General features: G+C 59.4%; 1 protein-coding gene across 1 annotated transcript in view; it reads left to right on the top strand.

The window, feature by feature from the left end:
* Window positions 1–270: 270 nt before the first annotated feature.
* LOC104542893 (growth arrest-specific protein 8-like) overlaps window positions 271–1,473 on the top strand; it is a gene marked incomplete at its 5' end in the record, with an annotated part of 2,577 nt that continues 1,374 nt past the window's right edge. Inside the window, 2 exon segments of the mRNA XM_010187356.1 lie at window positions 271–357; window positions 1,194–1,403. Coding sequence (XP_010185658.1) covers window positions 271–357; window positions 1,194–1,403 — 297 coding nt within the window.

Raw genomic sequence — 1,473 nt, 5'->3', positions numbered from 1 at the left:
TCTTCTGGGTGTTTGTAAGATCTTGGTGGAACTCACAGGACTCTGGTGGCAAAAAAAACTCTTCTGGGTGTTTGTAAGATCTTGGTGGAACTCACAGGACTCTGGTGGCAAAAAAAACCAAGAGCAGCAGAGGGATAGGAGCTGGTGTGGGTGCTCCCTGGTTTATCTCACCCGTATCTCTTTGCTGGTCGCTCTCCTCCCGTGCTGTAACACATCACCCCCGCCTCCCAGACAGACCCGGTCCTCTCTCACTGTCCCTTCCCCTCGCAGAACACAAAAGCCCATCTGAAAGTCACCCACAAGGAGCTGAAGGATCTGCAGTGGGAACACGTGGTGCTGGAGCAGCGGTTCAAGAAGGTGAGAGCTGCGGCTGGGCCTGGCCATGCCCTTCCCCTCTCCAGCCCCTGTCCCCTCCACGGGGGCTGGGCACAGGGACCCGGGGCTGTGCTTATCTGCAGGCTTCCCAGAGCTCTAATCCAGAGCCGTGTGATATCTGCTGCTTCCCACAAAGCTGCTCCCAGCTCGGGCCTCTCCCACGGTCAGCAGACAGCGCTGGCCTTGTCCTTCACCAGGCAACCGCGCACGCTCCGGAGGTCCCCTCCATGCCAGAGCCACGGGGGGAGATCGTCACGGGTCACCACAGCTTGTCCCTTCCTGCTGCTGCTGCTGTTGGGGGGCTGCTCCTCCCACATCCGTGCCGGGATGGGCTCTGTTGATTGAGTTCTCCCAGCCTCGGCCTCTCCCCCTCCCAGCTAACCCAGATAAATCCACCGAGGCAGGAGCAGAGCTCATTTGCAATTCGTAGAAGTCCCCAGGAATATGAACGTTGATCCAAGGCCTCGTTAACAATCCGTCATTAAGGCAGCAACAGATTCGGTGCATTCAGAAACAGGCTGTGGAAGAGAGATTGTGTCCTAATTAGGACACTCATTAACTCGCTGTGAGCCGGGGACTGCTGCCAGCTGCAAGGAGAAGAGAGGAGAGGAGAGACCCCGTGTGCCGTGGGGCCCTCTTTGGGGTCTCAAATGGTGCTGTAGGGAGCCCCTGCTGCTGGTGGGGTGCCCTGTGCCTCCCCTGTGGGGCTGCAGGAGCCGTGGGGAACGGCTGGGGTCTTGCTGAAGCAGGCAGGGCCAAGCTGCAGGACCCTTTCTGCGGGGTTGCCGGGGTGAAGGGGTCACTGTTTTGGGGCGCAGGTGCAGGTGGAGCGAGATGAGCTCTATCAGAAGTTCACCACAGCCATCCAAGAGGTGCAGCAGAAAACAGGCTTCAAGAACCTGCTGCTGGAGCGCAAGCTGAAAAGGCTCCTCGAAGTCCTGGAGAAAAAGGAGGTGGAGCTCAACGAGGCCATCGCATCCTCCAACCTCGACCCCGCCGCCCTCTCCTTGGCCTCGCACAAGCTGGAGGTACCGTGGGGCCCCGTGAAAGCTGTTTTTGGGGGGCAGAGGCTGCTCTGGGGTGAGCGCAGACCTCAGA

The sequence above is a fragment of the Mesitornis unicolor genome, unplaced genomic scaffold (genome assembly GCF_000695765.1).
Source record: "Mesitornis unicolor isolate BGI_N332 unplaced genomic scaffold, ASM69576v1 scaffold17096, whole genome shotgun sequence".
Classification (NCBI taxonomy): domain Eukaryota; kingdom Metazoa; phylum Chordata; class Aves; order Mesitornithiformes; family Mesitornithidae; genus Mesitornis; species Mesitornis unicolor.
This window is presented reverse-complemented; position numbering and strand designations above follow the sequence as displayed.